Here is a 22,222-nt window from a genome sequence, read left to right as displayed (position 1 = left end):
CCAGACTGCTGGAATGGGGATGCCATCATGGTTTTCATCTTTATCCCCATCCCAAGCTCAACATATGGTCCTGGCTTCTGGGACAGCCCTTGCTGTGCCAGCCCGCTGCTGCTCTGCCAGTGTGTCATGGGCTCACTGAGCTGCTGGGCACCCCCGGAGCAGAAACTGGCCAAGACTCCCTGTTCGCCTCCAAGAAATCGGTGCAAGTAAAGGAGAGAGCAAGCGTGTGCTGGAAGCTTTGCCTCTGCAGGAGTCCGGGGAGGAGCAGGATGAGAAACCAACAAACTCATTTTCAGTGCTGACCTGGGCAGAAGCTGGAAGTGAAAAGATTTCCAGCAAACCTGGGCTGGTCAGGGTTGCTAATGAGCCTTTCCTTTGAGCAATGTTTTACATTCTTTAAAGATCGCAGGGAGCTCTTGGGGAGAATCTACTAAAGTAAATGGCAGAGTCAAGTGTACCAGCTCCTTTCTTTCCCTTTTCTTTTCCCTTTTTTTTTTCCCTTTCCCCTTTCTTGGTTCTCTTTATTATGTGGAGTTGCTCAGGCTCTTTCTCTCACTTCTGTTTCTCCTTTTGTTCTCTCTTTGTCTATTTATCACACTGTGAAGGTTGAAAGAGATGTTATTAATCTGGGAGAATGAAGGCAGGATTAGTGGTATGAATCGGATTTTGAGAGCTGTAATGATGGAAAGACTCGCTCTGCTGGCGGGCTGCGTGAGTTTGATAAATGGGGAGCACTCCAAACTGACTCGCTCCTTCCTCCGCACTGCTCGCTTTGCCCGCTGGGGCGTGCCATGCTCTCAGATCTGCCAGCCATCCCACACCGCTCCTACCTGAACCAGAGCAAAAAGCCAAGGGTAAATCAGAGACAAATATCTCCCATTGCACTTGAAGAGATCATTTCTTTCAACATCTTTTTCAAACAGAGTCCTGTCAAGTTCTTGGACAGCCTCGTGAGGATCCTTCCTTGGAGCCGCGTCCATGCGTTATTGTCTCCTGGCGTGGCTGCAGCAGAGGAGTTAGCGTGGCTGCAGCAGAGCTCCTGTCGTGCGAGGCACAAAGAAGCAGGATCATCTCTGTAGGGCTGCACCCTGCTGCGTTTGCCTCCGGAGGAATGCACCGGGCTTCAAAGCTCTGTGGGGCTGGGAGAAGGCAGGGGGTACCTCATCCAAAGTTGCTTTGGGGTCTTTGCCATGGAATCTCCTGAATTAGGGGTTCTGTCCTTTCATGACATGAGTCAGGTCCCCTGTTATCAAGCTTGGGGGTGACAAAGCAGGCTCTAGGAACAGCCAAGCAGACAACATCCCTTATCTATGGGGCAAAGCAGGACTGTCTGTACCAGCATCTTTAGTGAGCAAGGTCCTTTCCTGGGATCACCCCACTGCACCCCACTGCACACTCATCCACTTGAACCCTTCCTCATGCCACTCTTGGGTGTGTGGTGGTCCATGTTGCACCCTATAGAGCCAGAAGAGCTAGGGACAGACTTGTATGGTAGGGTGCATTGCACTTTGAAGCTGGTTCATGAGCACAGAGCTCACTGCCCTGTTGAGGTTGTGCCACCACGCATTCATACACAGGGCCTTTACCCTTGTCCTAAGGCTCTCCATGGTGGTCCTTACCCCAGCCTGTGCTATGGCTTCTACTGTGGACATACTGGGCTCACTGCTTGCTGTCATGGCTAGGTTTGGGTCTTGTGTTCCAGCCTAGGAGTGTGTATTTGCTGAAGTGAGATGTGGTTGCATGAAGGACAAGTGCAACGTGCTGGGAAGGTTTGGGTGCTTCAGTCCCCCTCATCCCAGGGACTGTGGGCATGGACTTGGCCCTACAGCCCATCCAGAGGAGCACCGAGTATACGGTGGTGGGTGCAGAACCACCCGTCACTGCAAGGCTTGCATCTTACCTGGGTTGAGCAGGGGATTATTGTTCAGTAGAGGAGAGGGAACAGCGGTGTGCAGGAGGAACCCTGCTGCGATGGGGGAGTCAGACCACGGGCAGCCCAGAGTTGTCAATGTCCCTTTAACTACAAGGTAATGGACTCCCCTGCGCTTGGGCTGAGCTCTCCTCCTGCCTTGGCAGGAACAGTAATGATTGTCAAGGTAGAGCTAATGAGACGTGCACATCTTTAAAGGATCGTGGCTTCCGAGACAGAATTAAAAGACAAAAAAAAGAAAAGAAGGGATGGGGGAAGGAGAAAGTCCAGCTGCGCTGCCTTGGCCAGCAAGGTCCATCTGTCCTCCTTGCCCTTTGGCAGAATCACCCCTAAATGACTTGCAGGGTCTCTTTGCTTGCTGCTGCCTTTCCTGTTGGGCCCTGAGGGTCTTTTCATCTCCCTGAGGCTGCTCCAGAGCCCCTCCACAGGCTCTGGTCCCCAGGGCGAGGGAGCAGGGCACTAGTGGGCATGCAAGAGCATGGTGGGCAACACCTTTGCTGGGCAAGCAGCAGGAGGGCAGCAGCGCAGCCACTGTATGACACTGCTGTGGGGACAGCAGAGCTGGGAAGCAGCATAGGAAGAAGGTGTGCAAGATGTCTGGTGCTGGGCCAGTGGATGATGGTGCTGTCAGTCCTGGCTGGCTCATCCCTCTCTACATCACTTGCTCCCAGATCTAAGATGCTGCACTTGGCTCTTCCAAGCATGCGTAAAGGTACTGTCTGGATGCCAACGAGTTAATGATCCCCCCAAATCTCTGTCCTGCAGGGGGAAGGAAGAAGGAATGGCTCCACTTTGGTGTTGGGAGATGCCCCATGGGCACTCCTGGTGTAGGAGAGGCTGTGCGGATCCAGCTGAGCCAGGATCTGGCCCTTTGGAAAGAGCTGGTGGGGGAGCTGGGACGTGTGTGGTGTGACTGCCTGCACACACATTCCCTCCCATTCTCACTATTTCAACTTCACAGGTTGAATTGGTTCAGAGCTGCCAAACTAAATGAGGAGAGATATGATCAGTCAAATATTTCTTAAATCCTGTCTTTAAGAGCTAAGTGCTTGGCTGGAACTTTAAGGCAGGTAATGAGGCTCTCTTCAGATCAGCTTGTGATGTGGAAACTGCTAGATTGACCAGGCTGCTACTGGAAGAAAGCTCTGTCACAGCCGGGGATGGTGCAGCACAGGACTCCCCATGCTCCAGCTCTGCACCAGACTGCTGCCACCATGGCTCCCTGCCACCTGAGCACATCTTCACCTTCATCCTATGAGGGGTAAAATACAGCTGGGAGCTCTGGGGAGCAGCCTGCTTGCACAAAACTGGGTAACAGCCATCTGCATGGAGGGATGTGTATGTCAGTTGGTGCTTTGGAGTCCAGCCCCAGCTCCAGGTATGCGAGTGAGAGCTTGGGGTGGAGGTGGAGACCCAGAGGACCCCTGTCCCTCCAAAGGATCCTCATCAGGTTTCAGTTTTAAGCTGATGGATTTGTTTTGCTGCAAAAATCAGAGTGACTTCAAGCCTTGCAGTGGCTCTGTGAGGTGGGTGCTCTCTTAGCTTCGTTTCTAGCTGGTGCAAGGGGAGAAGGAAAATAACATCATTCTTCCAGCAGCCTGGTAAGGACATGTTGGTAGAATTGGTCCTTCCATTTCAAGACACCATCCTTCCCTTTGCAGTGGGGCACCAACAGTGCTTGTCTGCAGCAAGATGGCACCTTTGCAAGGCACTTGCCAGAGCAGAGGGGTTGGTTTGCTGGAGGAAAAGTGGCAGTGCAGGAGCAGCAGAGAAGAGAGCAGTGCTGGGCAAGATTGAATGTACCAAGTGTCTCTTCCCAGCTCCAAAATACTCATTTCTCCTTTAGTATGGGACTGGGGGAGAATCTGGTCTTGCGTGGCTGCTTTGCGCCATGCTGCTAGTGCCAAACTCATGGAATCATGGAATCATAGAATGGTTTGTGTTGGAAGGGACCTTAAAGCTCATCCAGTTCCAACCCCCTGCCATGGGCAGGGCACCTCGCACTAGATCACATTGCTCAAAGCCTCATCCAACCTGGCCTTGAACACTTCCAGAGATGGGAAACAACTTTGCTCCTTGTCATGCCATGCCCACATGGCAGTGCCTTGCCATCCTGTTGTCCTCTGAGCCTCTCCCAGGCAGGAGCTGGGGACCCTCTGAGCTTTCTGCTTTGTATCGAGGTTTTTTAGGCCTTCTGTTGTTAATTATTGAGATGTAATAATGTGATTAGCGCACTATTAAAAAAATCGCTGATATGATTACCATGGATTTAATATCACATGATATATCATTACATTGTTACATGGTGACAGATGTAATTGAAATACACTTATTGGAGCCTGGGGTCATGTTTCATTCAATCACAGCAACACCTCCAGGGGGCAGAGCAGAAATGGCTAAAAAAACCCATAAAAAGGCATCAGGATTGGAAATTGTAATGAAAACAAAGAAACTTGCAGCCTGTTCAGGTCTGGGGCAACTGCTGCTTTGGCTTTTTCTCCATAGGAATTCAGAAATGTACAATTCAGGAGCTCTGTATTATGGATCAACTGGAAGAGATAGGTCAGCCAAGCTGAAACTGCCTGCTCACGGGATGAGCAGGAGGACTTGTGTTATGGACCTGTACCCAGAAGGCTTCCAGCCATCTTGCAGCACGTGAGCCTGGGTGATATGGACACTATCCCAATGACCTGCTAGCGCCTCTTAGCTCCTTTATAGAAGGCAAGTGGACCCAAAGGTGGTACCCGTTGTGCTGTGGGAAAGCCAGCCAGCTGCTTCCTACCTTCTGTGTAATGCTGCCCTTTTTGGAGTCAGGGATCACTCAGCTGCCTGTGTTTGGCTGAGACTGAGCTCCAGAGGGCAGGTAGGCAGTGATGGACTTGCCTGCAGGACTGTGACATGGGCCATGTTTCCTTCCATGTCAGTGAGAAGAGGTGACATTTGTCTCAGCTGTGTTATCCTCAGGAGGATCTGCACAAGGGCTCTGGGCAGCTGGGGCGAGGAGAGGAGCAGCTATCATGTACCTTCTGCAGAGGCAGACAGCCGAACCAGAGCCTGGGCAGGGAAGGGGCTCTTCTCTCTCTGCCCGCGGAGCTGGAGCAAGGCTTGGGTGGAGAAACGTGCCTGCAGGAGAAGCACACACACCCTTCCTGCTGCTGGCACAAACTCACTACTGGTCCCTCTCAACATGGTGGTGAACAAGAAGCTGGAGGTGAACGCGGAGGTCTCCTTTTCCTCCATCTCCTCCCCTTCCAGGGAAACAACTGTTACCCACCCTTCCAGTCCCCCCCAAGGCAAGTGATAGCTTGGGGTGTTGCCCTGGACCTGTGGCAAGACCTCAGAGATACAGCAATGCATGCTTAATACACATTAGTTGCTCTCGTCACCAGGTGCTAAGTCTCCTTCTCCTTTAAAGGGACCAGCAAGGGAATGTGGCTTCCCAGAGCTGTGATTAGGACTTGGGTACACCTGTCCCCAAACCTACTGCAGGTCCCCTGGGTTATTTTATCCCTGAGAGATGGCGTGTAGGTGACTTTGCAACTGAAAATGCTGTGTTTAATCTCATCCTCACCCGAAACAAAAGAAGGAGGAAGAATTTGTGGATGGAGTGAAGGCGACTTTCTCAACCAAGAGGGGAATGGCAGTGTGGCGAGCTTGAGACATCTGGATGTTTGCATAATGATGCGCCAGCATCTGGCCCTCCATCACTAGCTTGGCATTTACACGTTCAGTGTGGCATCACCCCTGTTCCAATGTGTCTGTCCCAGGAGCTGGGTTGCAAACCTTGCTGGTGCTTGAGGGGTGATTTCTATTTTAGGCTTTTGATTCTGTGTGCTTCCTGCTATAAGTGTTCCCACCCCCTCTTTTGTGGAGCCAGCATGCCCATTATAAGCCCTTGTTTTGCTGGGAGCTGTGGAAATTCATTTCCAACTGGTGTGGGAGTGCTCTGGCTGGGAAGGCTCTGGCAAGCATCTTTCTTTTGAGGTTAAAAACATAATTTCAGTCTGACCTCTGAGTTTCGGAGCTTTTGTTGGTTTTCTCCACCCCCAGATGGGTTTTGTGTGTGATTTTAAAATAGCCTTCTTCTCTTGGTTGAAGCTAGCTGATGCGTCCGCTTCCCATTCGAGGATTGTTGTGTTTTATTAATGCTGTTATTATTCCATTACTGTCATTGTGCTCTTTTATAGCAAATAGCTTAATTTAGTTGAGATACACAGATGCTGAGAGTTTAAGTGAAATCTTCAGCACTTGGTATGCTGGGCACTGAGCAGATATTCCCCAAGCACTGTAGTATAAACCTTTCACTTAAAAACAAATCAGCTGCTGGGGGAGTGCTGGGTGGCAGGGCTTTGGGAGAGGGGGTGGGAGAGTACCTGTTTAGCACCCCAGGGAGGACCTCATAGTCAAACATGACTATAAGGTGCTCAGGAATAAAGCTTCCACTGAGGGTTTCACCCCCAAGATGGGCTGTGGGGGGACCCTCTTCCCTACCAGTGCTGCGGGACAGAGGGAATTACACTACCAGCATTGCTGGGTTGCTTTGGATTGGGTTTTTTAGGGGTGGAGGGGCAGATCATGCTGTATTTTCTGCAGCTGAAGCTACCTGGCTTGTGGGATAGGTGTGGACTGCTCTTGCTGTCATCCCAGGGTGGAAAATACAGTGAGTGCCATTGAAACCAAATCAGTCTGGTTGAAGAACAAAGTGGCTGCTGGAAAGCTGGACTGTACTGTAAGCAGTTCTTGGGGTAGAGGAGAGGGCTGAGAAGTAGCTTTGGTGCCCAGATGACTTAGTGGCCAAGGGTCCCATTGTTAGAAATTACTTGGGTGCTTAAGCCTCTCGGGAAGCCGATGCAATCTAGGCTCTGAAGTACCTTAGCTACTTTGGAAATTTTACCTCTTATTGTTGACAGATGTTCATCTGAAATGGATGCTTCTTGCTCGGTCCCTCTGGGCATTCATTAATACTAGTGATAAGAATTCCAGATTGTCTCCTACACCTCTTCCCCTGCCTCTATCTCTTAAAAATTACAAAGGTAAAGCCAAAACCCTGTTAGCATCATGTTATTTGTGCACTTAACTCTTACTGCCTTGGCAAAGCCTGCTGATCTTGGTGCTGTCAGTGCCAAAATTACTTCATGTGGGGCAGGGAAAGCCAAGAAGAGAGTGAAGTAAAATGGAGCAAGCAGGTACCACACAGATTGAGATGATGCTGATGGTGGTGTTGGCTCAATTGAAGGTGTCCTCTCCACTTGGCTGTGGTGGGGAGGGTGCCATGTCCTCACTAGGACGTCCTTCAGGAAGCAGCCCTGTGCCTTGTCCCTCTCCCACCTGAGCTGTAGGACAACCCAGTCTTCCTGGGGTGGGGGTCTTTCCCCCTCTCCTGAGCCCCTCAGGGACAGCCTCTTTGGGGTGCAGTTGGCAAAGACTTGTTTCCCCCCCTTTTTTCCATGGCTGCACAAGGGGAGCAGCTCCCCCCAGTGTGAGGATGCGCAGAGAGGAGGAGTGCACTGCCCGTCCCTGGTGTGCACTCATAATAGCTTGGGGGTCCTTGGGAAGTTGTCAGGATCATTTTTTCTCCCTGCTTTGAGGCAGCTTTGTGGCTTTATCTGGCTTTCGAGGCAACCAGGCTAGCTAACAACATGCACAGAGCATCCTCTGTGGAGGAGGCCCAGTGCCCGGTTTTGCTAGAGGTCTGCTTTACCACTTACGAGAAACGAGTTAACCTCCCTTTGATCTCGGTTCACGGCTAACCCTTTAACAAAGTCCGGGATGTGCGAGGAAATCAATACTCAAGGCATTGAATTTAACACCAGCCATCAACTCAAGCGTAACACACACACTGACTGACTCCGATTACAAGGAGCAGGCTGGTTTGAAGCTTGTTTGCCAGCTCTCTGGGGTGGTGCGGGGCGGCAGCGGGGAGGGCAGGCTTGCTCACACGGCTTGCTGTTGCTCAAGGGGGGAGTAAGAGGGACCTGGTGTGCTCTGCCATGTCCTCCCAATCGGCTCTGCCTCCTGGTGCCTCTTGTTTCTCTCCCCATGCCTCTGATTTGGAACCCTGGGAGCTATTCCCTGACACAGGAGCAGAGAGCTCGGATGCTGTGCGCGGTTGCTGAACGCCTGTTTGTGTACACACGTAATAGCTCTTTGCTAGCAAGGAGCTGGGGCAGGACTTGGGGCAGGGCAGGTTCTGCTGAGCTGGACAGAAATGGGACCGCAAGTTAAAAATCTGACAGATAAAATGCTGCGGGTGGGAAAGGTTGAATGTCTGGTCCAGGAGGGAGATCTAATTAAATTAGTGGAGAACTATTTGGGACACCTTGTTCCATACCAGCCTCTCGCTCTTTGCTGGCAGGAGGCAGTGGCAGTCCTCAGCCAAGCACCTTCTAGTCAGCCCATGAACCTCCTTGTCACATCTCAGCCCTCCACCCCTCTGCTGCAGATCTGCTTTCCTCTGGGGGCATTTGTCCTCGCTTGTTCTTATTTCTACCAGCTCATGTAGGTTAGGGACAGGCTCATGGGGCAGCTGAGGGATGCTGAGAGGGGTGGGATGAACACTGCATGACCCCACAGCTCTGTCCTTGCACCATGGCTATGTGGGGGCCATCTCTCTGGTACCCACACTGCTGGGCACGTGCTCCTGGGACCTACATCTCTCCATGGAGGTGGCTTTTCCTCTCCTGGGAGACATGAGTTGACGTCTTGAGGACCCAAAGCCCTTCATTTCTGTATCATCATCTCCTTTGTCATCTTCTCAGCACCATAATGCAGTGCTGGTTCCCCCTTTCCAGTCCAGGTAGCCAGTCCTGCCCCCCACTCCTGCCTGGCCATAGCTGCTGCAGTTCATCCCCCCCATACCTCCTTTAGTAACCTCTTCTCAGGACCTTGTCATGTCCTCCTCTCAGGTCCCTTTATTCTCTGCTTTCCTGGCCTCTCTCCAAATCAATTCTCTCATGGCGTGCTGCCTGGCCCCTTGGACCATCTCCTTCTGTTTGATCTTCCATCAGAATTGGGGAGCCTCAATTTTGCTGCCTGCTGCCCCATGCTTGCCTGGTGTTTGCATCCATCAGAGCTCTTAGAGGCGCCTCTGCTTTAACCTCCTCAGTCTTAACCCTGACCTGCATCAACAGTCATGAGGAAGAGCTGCTGCTTAGATGATCCAGTATAAACTCTACCTTTGATTAGACAGGTATCATCCCCAGGCACTGGTGCAGCAGCGCCTTGTTAACTTGCTTGCCTTGGTGTTCCCTCACTGCAGCCATGAGAGGCTCCAGCATGGGCAAGGGATGTGGCCGCTGCCCTCGTAATCTTTATTGATCTTTTCCCTGGTGCCTCATGCATTGTATTCTCTTGTCTTTCTCTTGCTCTTCCAGCTGCCTCTCCTCTGAGCGGCTTTGCATCTTGTGGGAGTGCTGAGAAACTCTGTTTTATTCGATTCTTGCAGAGCAGTAACACTCAGAGACCGCGACAGCTCTGTTGGGTTGGTGCTGTGCCAAACATGAAAGTCTGGGTTTTGCTCCTGAGTCTGCTGTCTGGGAGAAGGAGGTAAGAGGGAGCAGGGCACGTGTTTCCATGCCTCTCTGGCCTGTCCTGTATGAGCCAGTTTCTCCGCATCATGCCAGAGGTGAGTTTTGGAGAAGGTCATGTATCTGTGTCAGGAAGGTGTGGTGGACATGGGAGTGTGGAAGGAATTGTAGGATGTGAGCAGAGGGAGAGATGTATGTGGTAAGACATGCACAGAAGTGCATAGAAGGTCCTGCAGGATTGCTCTGTTTTCTTTCCTATCCCCCAGAGCCTGGATTTTAGGAACAGACTGTGAAACTGAGACATGAACCTGCTGGTGGCCCAGCACCCTCCCGTGCTTCCACCTTGCAAGCACCTAATCTTGACAGTGCCAGGTAGTGAAAACCAGAGGGTTGAATTGCCTTGTCTCGCACCTGCAGTGTGAATAGAGGTGCAGTCACACAGCACCTCCCCTATGCTTTTCTCTTGGCAACCTGTCCATGAGTTTCTGCCCTCCGTGATTCCATCCTTCCCCTGTCTGGCATGTCTGTGCACAGCAGCCAAACCACTGCCAGACATGTCCCTTCCAAAAATGTCCAGAGCACCATGTGCTGAGACATGCCGTGCCTGGTGCAATGGGGCTGCTCTGGACAAATGGCTTGCTTTTGCACTGGAAAAACTGGAGTCAAAATGTCACATCAGTGTTTCGCACAGGAATAGATTGCTCCTTTCCAAAGGGCAGCAGTTCTGTCACTGGGTTTTACTATGTGATTCCCAAGCAGAACTGTTTCCACATGGTGAAACGACAACATTTTGGCTTTTCCATCCTGCTTCAGGATGAAAGGTAATGGCAGAGTATCAGTGTTTCAGTGGGGTGGACATGGTTTCCCAGCCTGTTACAGCAAGAGCACGCTCCCTGCCAGGAGGCGAGGATGAGTTCTGGAGATGTGCTGCTTCTGCTTCCAGCACGTTTGATCCAACCAGGCTCTTTCAAGGTGTGTGGAAATGAGCTACAATCTCATCATTCCTGCGGAGGCTTCTCGGAGGAGATAGCGGAAGGGTCACAGCGCCTCTGGAAATCTCCCTTCAGGTGATGTGCCGTCACATTTTACAGCAGACAGACAGAATAACCTTTAGGGCATGGTAAGAGGCAGTGTTTTGAACTCCAAGCTGAGGAGCTTGGGAGCTCATTTCTCTGGCACATCATCTGCTTCCCTGCCTCTTCCTGCGTCCCCCTGAAATACCTTTGTCCTAATCCATCGCTTCCTCAGCTGGAATTAAGAAAGAAAAGCTAGGGAGTTGGTACCCTGTGTGCTAGCCACACAAACCAGCCTCCCCTGTGGGAACACACCCAGACCCTCTGTCATGGCCAGTTTTGCCTTAATTTGAGCTGCTCTCAGCCTGCATGGAGATGGGGGGCTGCCCCATCAGTGGCACAGCTTCCCTGCATCTCAGCCTGCCTGGAGAGGTGCAGTACTTGGGTCCTAAGCTGTTTTTTAGCCCCCAGATTCATCTGACGTGGCTGTGGGGAGATGAGCAGGCTGGAGCCAGGCTTGCTGGGACACATTCAGGCTGGCACGGGCTGCCCTTACAAACTGAAGGCTCCCACGGCACCTCTGTGCTGTGTGTTACTGTGCAGCACTGGGAGAAAAGCGCTGGCTCTCCCTCCTCCACTCTCTGAAGTAAATAATGGTACTTTTTATTTAGCTATTATTTCCCAGTGGCAGATATCTCCTTGGCTGTCTGTTTAACTATCTTTATCTCACCCTCTTTCTCTGTTTGATATAGTCATAGATAAACAGATAGCTACCTTAGTAAATAACATGTTTTTAAGAGACCGGTGCTGTGGTTAACATAATGCAGCAGCTGTTGATTTGTCTTTCACTGTTGTTTTGGGCTTTTTTTTTTTTTCTTAAGGAAATGCTTTAAATAAGGGATACTTCATCTATTTAAAAAAAATACACTTGTAGCAGCTGCTAAGCCCATCCATAAGCCTGCTTTACGTTGTATTTGTGATGGGACTGACAGTGCATGGAGGAGCCTGATTATACACAATTCCATTTTAGCAAGCCCTGCGATGTAATTTCACAGGGCGATCAGTGTTTGAATGTAATAGCAGCCTGTGCTAAGGTGTCAGAATATTAAAGGCGCTAATGGAAAAGCTCCCTGGTACACAAGGGGGACAGCATTACAGGAGACGTCGCAGATGGCTGGGCACTAAACTAATGGGGCAGGATCCAAGAAGGGAAAAAAAACGTAGGGAAGGGAGAGCTCACGGGAGCACGGGCACCTGCTTCCCTCTCACACGGAAATTAAACAGTGAGCGAGGGAGAGGCAAGCGTGTGCCTGTGTAAAAATAGAAATTGAGGGGGGGAAATACCCCCTTCGGAAGGGATTGAAGGTTTTGATAGTGAGCCTGGTGCTGGCTTTGCTTGGGAAAGGCATGGGGTTAGATTGAAAGGGGTGTGTTTGGGTATACATCTGAGCATTGCAACCATCGTTCATGGCCCTGGGAAGAGAAGAAGGGGGCGATCAGTGGATCTGTTACCCACCCTCATGTAGCACGGCAAAACTGCAGCTCTCTTTGGTGGTTGTTAATCTCCAGCTAAATCCAAGGAAGGTGAGATGTGTCCACCTCGCTGCTGCCCAGACAGCTCAGCTCTGCAGCATGGTGCATCTGCTGGGGCCCTGCCATGCCATTTTCTGTCTTTATTTATGCAGGGGCTGATGGTGGGTTTGATTTCGAGGCAGTGCCAGTATTTGCCTGTTTCCCAGCACTGTTGGAGGCATATTCCCCATCCCCCTGAACTCCCAGTTTCCCCAGGAGCTGCCAGAATCAGACTGGTCCATTCTTGTCTGTGTGAAGAGTCAACTGGATGCAGTGAATCATCCATGAAGTGTGTTTGTGGGTTTTCCTTGGTGCCATTCCCAGCTTCCCCTCTCTGCTGGCCACAGTGCTGTGGTGGGGAGAGGCTTCGTGCCGCTTTTCTTCTGGGGGATAGCACCACAGGATATGAGCCCATCCTTCCCAGGGCTGAAGGGGTAAATCAGCTGTGTGTGGGTACTCCCTGGAAGCTGTCTGCCATGGCATCGTGTGTCTCTGTCTTTCAGGCACTAATTGACAGATGCTTGTGTTGGGAGCTGATTGCGTATATCAGCATAACCCACCCTGGGTCTTTGTGCAGCCAGGAACACCAGAACACTGTGAGAAGGCAGCCCTGTTCAAACAGACATGACCTGTGGCTCAAGGGCAGGGCCACTTGTCCTGGATGGAGAAGGATGCTGGGCATGTATCTCCAGCCCCTTGTCTCCACATCAGCCCAGGTATTCCTGCTGCAATGCTCTGCTTGGCCATCTCACCCTGAGCCCAGACCCCCTGGTCCTGCCAGCAGCACACATCCTTGACCTGCTTTCTTGGCAGTCTCTGGCTCTGCTTGTCCCCTTTCCTGGGCCAGCACAGGCTTGTGCACACCCCAGCTCTATTCCTCAGCCCCCCAGGGACCCAGACCTGTAGCTTTGTTTTGCTTGTGACCAAACCCAGGGCTTTGACCCCAGTCTCCACGGCATTAACCTAATGTGTCACCAGCCGCAGAGCACACAGCAGTCGAGAACATTTTATCCAGGATAATCCCTAGCCTGGGAGCAAGGCAGAGACTGTTCTTGTTCAAACACAGGGAAATGTGAAGCCTAAACCGCTTGGCACTTTGACACTCCGGAGTTAGGCACACCAGCGTGTTTCTGCTGCAGCCTAAGCCAGGGCACGTGCTAATCCCGCGTGGAAGCAGGGCCACCTCCCCACTGCCTGACTGAGCCACAGCATCCAAATGCACCCACGAGGGGGGTTGTTGGTGGCTGCACGGTCTATCCTGCCACTCCTGAAGTTAAGAGGAGCTTTGACAGTGAAATTGCATGGCCATGGCTGAGTTGGAATATTGTCAGGACATGGGCAGGCAGAGGCTGCTCAGACACGTGTCTGTTGGGAAGAACGGCCAGGCATGAGATCATTGTGTGCCTCAGTTTCTTTTCTGCAGTGCTCCTATGGATAGAGATCTGATGGCATGGGCTGCTTATTTTAGTAAGGAGAAGGCAAGTACAGTTATACTGCATCCTCTGCATCTTATCTGACACCTTGCTGCCTTCCCTTAAGCTTGACCTGTCCTCCTCCCATGGACTGGGGGCACCTCATCTCTGTAAAGCACTTCCCAAAGGTGGGCAGCTCCAAAAATAGACCATTCATCCTTATATTTGTTTACTTTACTGCCTGATGTGAGGCATAAAGATGTGGCTGTTTTAACCAGCTGCTTTGCAAATGGGCTGAAGTGTACACCAGCTGGGCTTGCCAAAGGTTGCTCAGCAAGGCCAGGTAGGGCTGGTGAGATAGCTCGTGTGCCATGGGCTCCCTGCTCATCCAGGACATGGGGGAAGCTGGCTGTATGGCACTGGTCCCTGGAAAACCTTCAAGTGCCATTGTGTGAAGAGGTCTGAGCACCGGGCAGGGTCCCAGCACCTTTTCAGCAATGTGGGAGGATTGTGCCCAGCTCTCATCTCCCACTGAAGGGTGCTGGTGGTGGCAGGAGTTTCCAAGGGCAGCACCTGCTTCCACCTAAGTGGGGCCAGACCCATTTGTGCTGTTCCCACATTTGATGTGCTGGCCTTTCTCCTTCCCCTGCAGCTCTGAGAGGGTTTGAGCTCTGCAGATGGATGTTCCCTGGGTAAGGGCACCGCTTGCATATTCTGCATCCTCCCATGTCCAACCCCAGCCAAACCACCTCCTGCTTGGTGGCACTGCAAATCTATTTGGGAGCGGACAAACACGCTTCACTTTCGTCACCCTCACCCCTTAATTATTAGCAGAGATTTTTAACCTGAGGGTTTGGTGGGTGCCACATTGGGCAGAAGTTGTTTTCATGCACCCTGTGCCACTCAGGAGTGTTCAGGGAGCTCGGTGCACTGAGCAGAAGTCATTAGACGTGAGTGGTGTTAATGCTGTACCTGGTCATTCTGGAGGCCCTTCTTGCTGCCGCGTTGGTAAAAATTAAATGCCTCTTATTAGCGGCACAGCAGAGATCCGTAATGCGCGTGGACAGAAAGGCAGGGATGGATGGAGTTGGTGTCAGGGCAGCAATTGCTTATCATGCCTTATCCGGGAATATGAAACTGTATTGCATGACATCCAGAGGCAGGCTGAATAGATATGCCAATTCATCTCGAGCCCGGGCTTTGACAAGCTAGACTGCCCTTGTTGAAAGGCATCAGTCACACGAGCTGCTGGCTGCTTTTCCTTTTCTTATACTTTCTCTCGCTCCCGCGCTCCCTCTCCCTCTCATACCGCCTCCCCTCCCTCCGCCTTTTTTTTTTTCTAAGCTTTTTCCACACAAAATTGAAAAGCTTTGGAAATAATAATAATAAAAGCCCCCCAAACTAATACCGTTTTAAGTACAGCCCCCTCCTCCCTCCCCAAATGGGATTGATAAGGAACCCCAGTGTATGAAGGCATGTTTAGATAACATTGAGAATATTATAGCGAGTGAGAGAAAGTAGGGGGAAAAGCTTCCTGCCGCGTCTAAGCCGGGAAAGGCGACGGCACCCTGGCTAATACGAGTGTTTAATATTTGATGTGTTGGGATAAAGCAGGATCACCTTCGAATTGAATTGAGTGTCAGAATGAGAATCTATTACTGAAATTCTTGTGTGATTTGACAGCAAAGCAGACGATGTTATTCTTCACTAGTTACCGCAATCTTCTCCCCTACATCACTTAAATATTTTTTTCTTTGCTTGAGTAAACACACATTATCCTTTTTTTTTTCCACCTCCCTTTCCTTTTTTCTCTCCCTCTTTTATACTTTTTTTTTCTTAAATAAAACCTGCCTTTTGCAGGGCTGATGGAGTAGATTGTTATTTCTTTATTTGTCCTATTAAATGGAATTCCTGATCGTTTAATCCTGCTTTTGTAAGTGATTTAAAAATACTTGAAAAGCTGTGAATGTGGCAGCACTTCTGACTAAACTGCTTAAAAGGGACCCGTTACAGCTGGGTTTAGCTCCTGCCTCCTTACAGCCAGCAAGGGCTCCAGCGCTGCCAGGGCTGAGCATCCCGGGATACATGCCTCCATCCTGCTGGATGAGCTTTCCTCCACACCTTCCAAAGCAGCAGCAGAGCTCTGCCGTTGTCAGCCAGAGCTTGGCAAGCTGCCTGTTCATTACCTGCCTCTTCTTTAATTGCATTCAGCCTTGCTACTAAGTGATTCGGTGGTGGGGTCAGGCCCTCAGTGGTGTTAAATGTGCCTTGTGTCATGCTGGTTCAGTTTGCATGCCAAGAAATCCCAGCAAGAAATACCCACCTCCCATCCCCGAAGTGTCATGCAATTAAAATGGGATTTTGAGGGACCACCCTGGAGTCCCCCGTGTCCTGGGTGCTATTCAGGGATGGCCTCCAAGACACCCCCCAGCCCCATGGTTACTGGGTGGCACTGAAAATGTGTTTAAAAGCCCACTTAGTCGTAGACATGGTCTCTTTTTCTTCCCACCATACAAAATAATATAAAACCTTGACACCTCATCGTGGCAGCAGTGAAATGAGGGGAGTTAGAGGGAGATGCTTATTTTGGGTGGATGCGGCGCACAGCTGATGAGGAGGAAGACGCTTTTGCTGTCACAAAGTCATTTTCTCCGTTGTAAAAATGTCAAGGGGGTCAGCTCCGAACGACAGGCTGCTGTGGCCAGCCTGATCCAGGGGAGCACAGCTGCTACCTGCTGCTTGCCCGAGCTAAGGGAGAGCTCTCCTTCTATCTCTTTAAAAACATGTTCTTCTCAGGTGTCTCTTTGAAATTCTTAACAGAACTTTCAGCACAAAACACTACATTTATTATCTTTCAGTACCCAACCTTCAACATCTTCTCAAACCACTGAGCCCCTTTGCTCCTGGGAGGATTTTTTCCAAAAGGAAATATTTTCTCCCTCCCTGAAAGTGTCCTTATTCGTGTTAAAGTTATAGTTGGCAGATGAAACATGTAAAACATCTTGATAAGACATGAAAAGCGACAGGGTTGCTGGGCTGGACAGGGCAGGAGGAAGCTCTGTGCTGGTCCTGGCAGGTTTTGCCGCTGTGGTTTGTGAACACGCTCATGCTGTTGCAAAGCACAGGGCCCGACTTCCTTCCTGCCCTTCAGCTAAAGCACCCAGGCTGGTGCGATGCTGGCAGCTTTAGGGGAGCACAGAGGGGCTGGGGCTGGTTGAGCAGGTCACAGCATGTGGAAAGGACAGGGCTGGCTCTGTAGCATCAGCACATCACCCTAGCAGAGCTCTGACAGCTCTGTGAGGAGCAGCCCTGTTCGTCCCTGTGCATGCAGGAAGGATTTGTGGGACTCCCCATGTAAGTGAGCATCCTGACCTCTGCGCAGGTGCCCTGTTTGCATTATGTGGGATGTTAAATCTTGCCTTAATGTGACTGCCGAACACCAGTTTTTGTGAAGTGTGCCGGGCACTTCCTCATAAATAAATGATGGAGCATTATTCAGTCCACTTAGATCAATACATCAGCTTGACAAGTTCCAGTTCTGGGAATTTTCAGACCCCCTGGAACATCTTCTCTGCAGCTGTGCTGCTTATAAACCATGGTATGTAGCCCAAACAAGCTCCAGGGAGCAGGGTATCAAGACCTGGCTGTGTTAGACCTGCCAGCTTGCTGGCCCCGGTATTGCTGGGGATGGGAGCTGATTTGCGCTGGGATTGCAGCAGAGGTAGGCAGGGTAAATTGAGTGCCAAACTGGACAAGGCCTATGTTCTTCCCCTGCAAGCAGCACTGTCACTGCCCAGCCTCACTGGTGTGCCCTCCACACACAGAAGACCACCTTTGTTCCCCAGCACTGCCAGAAATGGGTCCTGGAGCTTTTGTTTCAGGCTCTTTGCAAACCGAGGCAGATGTGTCGTGGCCACCGGGCAGGTTTGTGACCCAGTGCAACAGGAGGATGGTTTCAGACCCATTTTACCTTGTTTTAAAGCCAGCCCAAGATGCTGTGATTCTGTGCACACAGCATCTCCATGCCCTGGGCTGCTGTAGCCCATGTCTTATCCCTCCTTCTGGTTATTTGGATTTTTCTGCAGGTAGTGTGAGGTATGGGTTACCTAAGGACCTATCTCCCCATACTGGCTCTTTTAACAAGGTGCTGGCTCTATGCATGGAAACACTGCCTGTTCCTAATCTCCTGCTGCTGTTAGCTCACATTTATCACAGGAGTATCTGCTTACCTTTGATTTGAGATCCCTACATCAGGGACCCAGGGTAGTATTTGTCTGTGAACTGCTGTGTATGCCTATGGGATTGTATAAGTAAATAAATATAATTAATAATTATCTGACTTCAGAGCAGCATTGGCAGGGAGGTAAATGTAGCCTTCATAGAATTACAAACAAAATCAGGAAAAAAGGAAGATCTTTCTGGGAGCTGGTATGAATGGAAATAATTGTGTTCAATCTGCTTGAAAATCACTCTGCAAACATCATTTGGGCGGTTTGTAGCAGATCAGAGGCATTGAGTTTATCTCTAAATCATAATTTTAACCTAAACCATTTAAAAATAGCTTTTTTAAAAGCTGCCTGCATTTTCTGTCAATTAAAATGCAGATAAAAATAAAACACCATGGGGTCCTGGCCCTGCGTCAGTGTCTGACCTAGAAGGGAGCAACGCAGTCCCTGCAACACCAGAATTGAACCAGAGGGAGGGACAAATTACTGTGATTTCCTTGCAGAAAGGGTTTTATCAGGGCTTTTTTTTTTTTACATCCTTTGGCTTGCAGGCGGACCAGGAGCATCTCAGACTTCCTCATGGTTTGCCCTAGGGATAAGTGCTGAAGGGGCAGGGGTCTGCACCACCACCGGCGGCTGTGGTGGTGGAGCCAGTGGGAGAGCAGCTGTGGTTGACACTAGTGTCCCAGTGGCAACCCCGGCGGCCTGGGGAGCCCCACGTTGGGGAGCCTCCGGGACTTTCTGCTTCGCTTTAACAGTCAGAAGAAGAACTTTCCTGTTTAAAGATTAAACGTTGTCTTTAAATATTAAACAGCAAAGCTCCTCGCTCTTGATTGTGTGGCTGCTGCTGGCACGCGGCTCAGAATTGCCAATTTTAATTAAAAAACTTATATTTTCCAGTGCAGCCCAGCAATAGCTCCTCCTCCTGGCCGGGGCTGCCTGACCTCTCCCCTTGGCTTGCCTTCACCTCTGCCCCTCTGCCCGCATTTCCCTCTGCCTGCAGCACAGTGACAGTCCCTGCCAGCTCTGAAGTGTGAGCGGCCTCGTCTGGGGCTGATCAATGCCCCTGGCACTTCCTTCCAAAACCCCAGGAAAAACAATTAAAACCCGATCGATCCTGCAGGCACCTTTGAATATGCATAAGTGCACACTTGACCTTCAGTGGTCAGGCCAACTTCCACTCCGGCTGCTTAGCTAGTTTGCTCAGGTATTGCGGCTGTACCGAATGACCTTGATTAGGAAAGCAAAATGCGATGCAGGGATGGGTCCGGTGCTGATCCTGGGGGCAGCTCCCTGCTGAGGCTGCTGCTGCGGAGCTGGGGTAGGCAGGCTGGGGTTGGCATGAGCACCCAGCTCTCAGGAGCTTTCCAGAGCTGCCCCCATGGCTTTCCTGGGATCCTGCCTGTGCTCTGCTTCTTGGCCAGGGTCTGATGGATGTGTCTGTGCTGGGAAGGCAGCCTACGATATGGTAGCTCAGAGCCTGCCTTGTGTCTGTGCAGGGACAGCCCTGCTCCCTCTCTGTGTCCTCCCCTGAAGCCTGTGGGGACACCCCTTTTGCAGGGATGCCCCCAGTGCTGGCGACCCTGGGCCTGGACTTGCTGGTACTGAGCGTGAGGACCTTCCTGTGCTGTGCCAGGGCTTGCTTTTTGGGATGGAGCCCAGGAGAGGGAGCCACATGCGGAGCCACTGCCACCATCACCCAGGGCCACCCAGCAGGCGGGTGGCAGGGTCCCATTCTGCACTACAACCCCGGCTCTCCCCATCCACCTGCATCCCAGCCATGGCAATGAAGATACCAGAGTGTGTTTGTTGTAGGCAAAGGAAACCTCCCCGTTGTGTACACAAAGTGTAATTTCAGTGAATTATGCATAGACTTAATTAGGAGTTTTAATTGCTAATCATCTCCCAATAGGATTAGCAATGCTGTCTATTAATTATCTGTGGAGCCCTCTGTTTTGCTAAGGCAGGAGTAACAAAGCAGTGTGAATGGTTACGTAGGCTGGTAATAAATTAACTCCCCCAAGCCCCATAGCTCCCGGGGGGCTGCCAGCCCTGCCTGCGCTGTGCAGAGCAGCAGGTAGTGGGAGCAGAGGGACTGGCAGCAGGTCCCGGTAGCAAGCAGGGGCATGATGGGCTCTTGGGGGGACTGCTCAGCTCCACTTAGCCCCATTCCCGCTGCAGAGAGCATCTCCCCTGGCGTTTGCAGCCTGTTGGCAATACCCTGCCGCGCTGTGGCCATGGTTAGCGATGATCCCCGCTGCAGGAGGGAGATAGGGGCTGCTGGATTGACCTGATCTCATCTGGGGACAATGGCCCTCACGGCGGCAGAGATAGCACCAGCGTGAGCGACGCTAAGCCCACGCACCCTTCTTACTGCTCACAATGCGGCGCTGAGCTTAATTCCTCCAGATGAAGAAGATACGTGGCTGTCAGGCTGTAATTACAGCCGCGCGTGTGACACGGGGGCCTGGCTGCTTTTATGTTTGCATTGTCCAGTGGGTTTTTGTGTTGCTCAGGCTCCTGGCTGCTTTGCTCCTGCTGGAAGCCCTGCCAGGGGATGTGGCAGGGATGGAGCAGGCTCCCTCTGGCCAGGCTGTGGGCTCTGTGAAGTGGGGTGAGCAATGCTGGCTTCCAGGGAGTTTTTCCCAGCGATGGAGAGCCCCAAGGCAGCTGTGGTGTGGGACTGGAAAGGAGAGGAGAGGCTGGGGGGGCTGTGTTTTCTGGAGGGGAAGGTAGCTGCTCTCCATGGGCACCCCTTTCCAAACACCTCTGACTCCTACTGCTGACCCCATCCGTGGTAAGGCAGGACTGGGGAGATGGTGTTGGAGCAACCCACGGACATGCAGGATGAGCTCACAGCCCCTGGCTCGCCCCAGTGTGGCGAAGGTGGCTTTGAGTGATGCCAATCCAGCTCAGTGCCCAGCAAACCTCATGAGGGTTGTCACCTCTCCAGACCACCAGAGGTCCTGCACACCTCTTCTCCGAGTTGCGTCAGGTGGGACAGGGCAGGGTGAGGGTGCTTCGAGCTCAGGAGAGCTGCTGCAAGGGTGGTGTGTGGGTCCACACTGAACATGGTGAATGCAGACCCACACCGGGAGCAGCCAGGCCTGGGCAACTACAAAATGTGTCTGCACATGGGCTGTGCACCCATCTGACCCTCTGCTCTTCTCTTCCAGGCGTACAGCTTTGCCATGGGGAGTTGGCCAAAGAACGGGCTCTTAGACATGAACAAAGGACTGAACCTACAGCACATAGGGAGGCCTCACAGCGGGATAGGTGAGTGATGCTGCCCCATGGCCTTCCCATCCCCACGGCTGCTGCTCCAGGCACACGGGACGTGCCTCTGCTCCAAGAGCTTGTCCATGTGCTGAGAGCCAGCCAAAGGGCTGCAGGGTCTCCAGCAGGTGGAGGGGATGAAGATGTGTCAGGGCAGGATGGGCATGTGGATGGGCTCTCCAGCCCTGGCACATCGTAGTGTGCCAAACATATCTCTGGCTGGGGAACTGCTTCCCTCCTTGGCTGCTCTGGCAGTACTTGGGATGGTGTGGCTGTGGACAACACCAGGGGTTGCGCAGTGCCTGGAGCACAGGGCAGGGGACCCCAGGCTGGGTGCGATGCTCTCCCCATCAGACCAGTCCTCCAGCTGCTCTGGAAAGGAGGCTCTGCCAGGCAGCACAGCCTTGGGAGCTGGCTGGAAACATGCTGCAGAGTGAAGATGCGTGGCCCCAGCTGGAGAACTGAATCATCATTCCATTTGCTCAAGTGTGATGAGTTTCATGGTCCCACAACCTGCTCCAAAATAAACTTCTGAGATAACCATGGATGGTGGCAGAGCTCCATGTTTCCCCTAGCTCCTCCACACCAGGGATCAAAGTGATATGAGGAGGGAGACCTGGCCCGGGACACTGAGGCCATATATCTGCCTGCTGCTTAACACTGGAGGCACAGAGCTGGGACAGCAGCAGGCTGTGGTATGGCAGGAGCTCAGATTTACTGGGCTGTGGGCAGGGCTGTAACTCAGGGCTGCATCACTCTTGCCTGTCTCATTTCTCTGCGTGGTGTTGGATCACCTCTTGGAGAGCAGCAGTCAGGTGTTCCCTCTGCCTCCCAGCCCTTCATCCACAGTGACGTGTGACCATTAAAGTTTGCAAGGAGGTAAGATTTACTTGGAAAAGTCATTGGCTACCTGGGCCTTGAGGAGGCTGTTTAATATTGTTTCAAGACTCTAACCATTAAACTCTCCAATCAATCCCAGTTAAGGAGATGAATTATTTAAAGCTCACCAGCTTTTAATTAGCAAGCTCCTTTTGAACTATGGATCTGGTTGCATTATTGACAGAGGTAGCATTAAAATTTGCCTCCTTGCCTGGGAGCACATTTGCCTTGCTTTTGTCCCGTGTTGGGGAGATCACGGGGAGGGAGCAGGGACTGCAGGAGTTGTGTGTGTATGTCCTGCTCTGGGGGCTTGGGCTTTTCCTAGGGTCTCCTGAAGGATGCAAGGTTGGTTTGTGCCTCATCTTCCCTCATTTTATTTATGGCAAGA

General features: G+C 51.6%; 1 protein-coding gene across 2 annotated transcripts in view; it reads left to right on the top strand.

Moving 5' to 3' along the window:
• ERI3 (ERI1 exoribonuclease family member 3) overlaps nt 1-22,222 on the top strand; it is a 131,748-nt gene that overhangs the window by 72,083 nt on the left and 37,443 nt on the right. Inside the window, exon 7 of one of the 2 annotated variants that reach the window (XM_030493874.1) lies at nt 20,856-20,955. In XM_030493874.1, coding sequence (XP_030349734.1) covers nt 20,856-20,955 — 100 coding nt within the window. Of the gene's footprint in view, nt 1-9,374; nt 9,748-20,855; nt 20,956-22,222 lie in introns of those variants that run through there. The other variant, XM_030493875.1, reaches the window with a different exon arrangement.

The sequence above is a fragment of the Strigops habroptila genome, chromosome 8 (assembly GCF_004027225.2).
Source record: "Strigops habroptila isolate Jane chromosome 8, bStrHab1.2.pri, whole genome shotgun sequence".
NCBI lineage: Eukaryota > Metazoa > Chordata > Aves > Psittaciformes > Psittacidae > Strigops > Strigops habroptila.
Note: the sequence above shows the minus strand (reverse complement) of the source record. Positions and strands in the feature narration are given on the sequence as shown.